Source organism: Penicilliopsis zonata (genome assembly GCF_001890105.1).
Source record: "Penicilliopsis zonata CBS 506.65 unplaced genomic scaffold ASPZOscaffold_249, whole genome shotgun sequence".
Lineage (NCBI taxonomy): Eukaryota > Fungi > Ascomycota > Eurotiomycetes > Eurotiales > Aspergillaceae > Penicilliopsis > Penicilliopsis zonata.
This window is the reverse complement of record NW_019209145.1, coordinates 1-1,275: the sequence shown is the minus strand read 5'-3', so window position 1 is coordinate 1,275 and position 1,275 is coordinate 1. Positions and strand designations below refer to the sequence as shown.

Genomic DNA, 1,275 nt, shown 5'->3' with positions numbered 1-1,275 from the left:
TGCTTTCGAATGTGGTTTTCATTCTTTCTTAGGACAGAATAGAACACAATTCAGTATTTCTTTTTTTATATTCGCTTTATTATTTCTTTTATTTGATTTAGAAATATTATTAGTATATCCTTATGTAGTAAGTGCTTATACTAATGGAATATATGGTTTAGTAATTATGTTAGTATTCTTTTTAGTATTAACTTTAGGATTTGCTTTTGAATTAGGAAAAAATGCTTTAAAAATTGAAAGTAGACAAGGATATAGTTTCAATATAAAATTATGAAAAGGTTATTCTTTAATTTATAAAAGTTAAATAATAATTCATTATTTCATTTAATTATTTGATACATATATATATATATACTTTTTTTACTAATAAATGCTAAAAGAAAATGCTAATAAATTAATTAGGAAAAAATTCAATATAGTATTATTAAAACTATGAAAGATAATAAGTAAATATATTTTTATACATATCTAAATGATTTTTGACATTTTAAATAGAAATTTACAATTAGATGCACCTACTCCTTGAGGTATTTTTTTCCAAGATAGTGCATCACCACAAATGGAAGGAATAGAAGAATTACACAATAATATAATGTTTTATTTAGCAGTAATTTTATTTACTGTTACATGAATGATGATAGTTATTATAAGAAATTTTGTATCTACAAAATCACCTATAGCACATAAATATTTAAATCACGGTACTTTAATAGAATTAATATGAACTATAACACCTGCATTCATATTAATATTAATTGCATTCCCTTCATTCAAATTATTATACTTAATGGATGAAGTTATGGATCCTTCATTAGTTGTTTATGCTGAAGGTCATCAATGATATTGAAGTTACCAATATCCTGATTTTACAAATGAAGATAATGAATTTATCGAATTTGATTCATATATAGTTCCTGAAAGTGATTTAGAAGATGGACAATTTAGAATGTTAGAAGTAGATAATAGAGTTATTATACCTGAATTAACTCATACAAGATTTGTTATTTCAGCAGCAGACGTTATACACTCATATGCTTGCCCTGCCTTAGGAATTAAAGCTGATGCATACCCTGGTAGATTAAATCAAGCTTCTGTTTATGTAAATCGTCCTGGTACATTCTTCGGACAATGTTCAGAAATTTGTGGAATATTACACAGTTCTATGCCTATAGCTATACAATCTGTTTCTATAAAAGATTTCTTATTATGATTAAGAGACCAAATGGAACAGTAAATAAAATTATATAATAAATAAATAAAAATTATATATATATA

The 1,275-nt window shown here is 24.0% G+C and overlaps 2 protein-coding genes across 2 annotated transcripts; both read left to right on the top strand.

The window, feature by feature from the left end:
* ASPZODRAFT_78166 (hypothetical protein) lies at positions 1-274 on the top strand (the record flags this gene model as incomplete). Its single annotated transcript, XM_022730222.1, has 1 exon — positions 1-274. A coding segment is annotated over one exon (274 nt), but the record flags the coding sequence as incomplete, so codon positions are not given.
* Positions 275-559: 285 nt separating this feature from the next.
* ASPZODRAFT_155598 (hypothetical protein) lies at positions 560-1,234 on the top strand (the record flags this gene model as incomplete). The annotated part of the gene is made up of 4 exons (XM_022726235.1): positions 560-594; positions 652-701; positions 879-1,164; positions 1,216-1,234. 4 exons carry the CDS (start codon positions 560-562, stop codon positions 1,232-1,234), a joined length of 390 nt encoding a protein of 129 aa, XP_022576479.1.
* Positions 1,235-1,275: the final 41 nt, after the last annotated feature.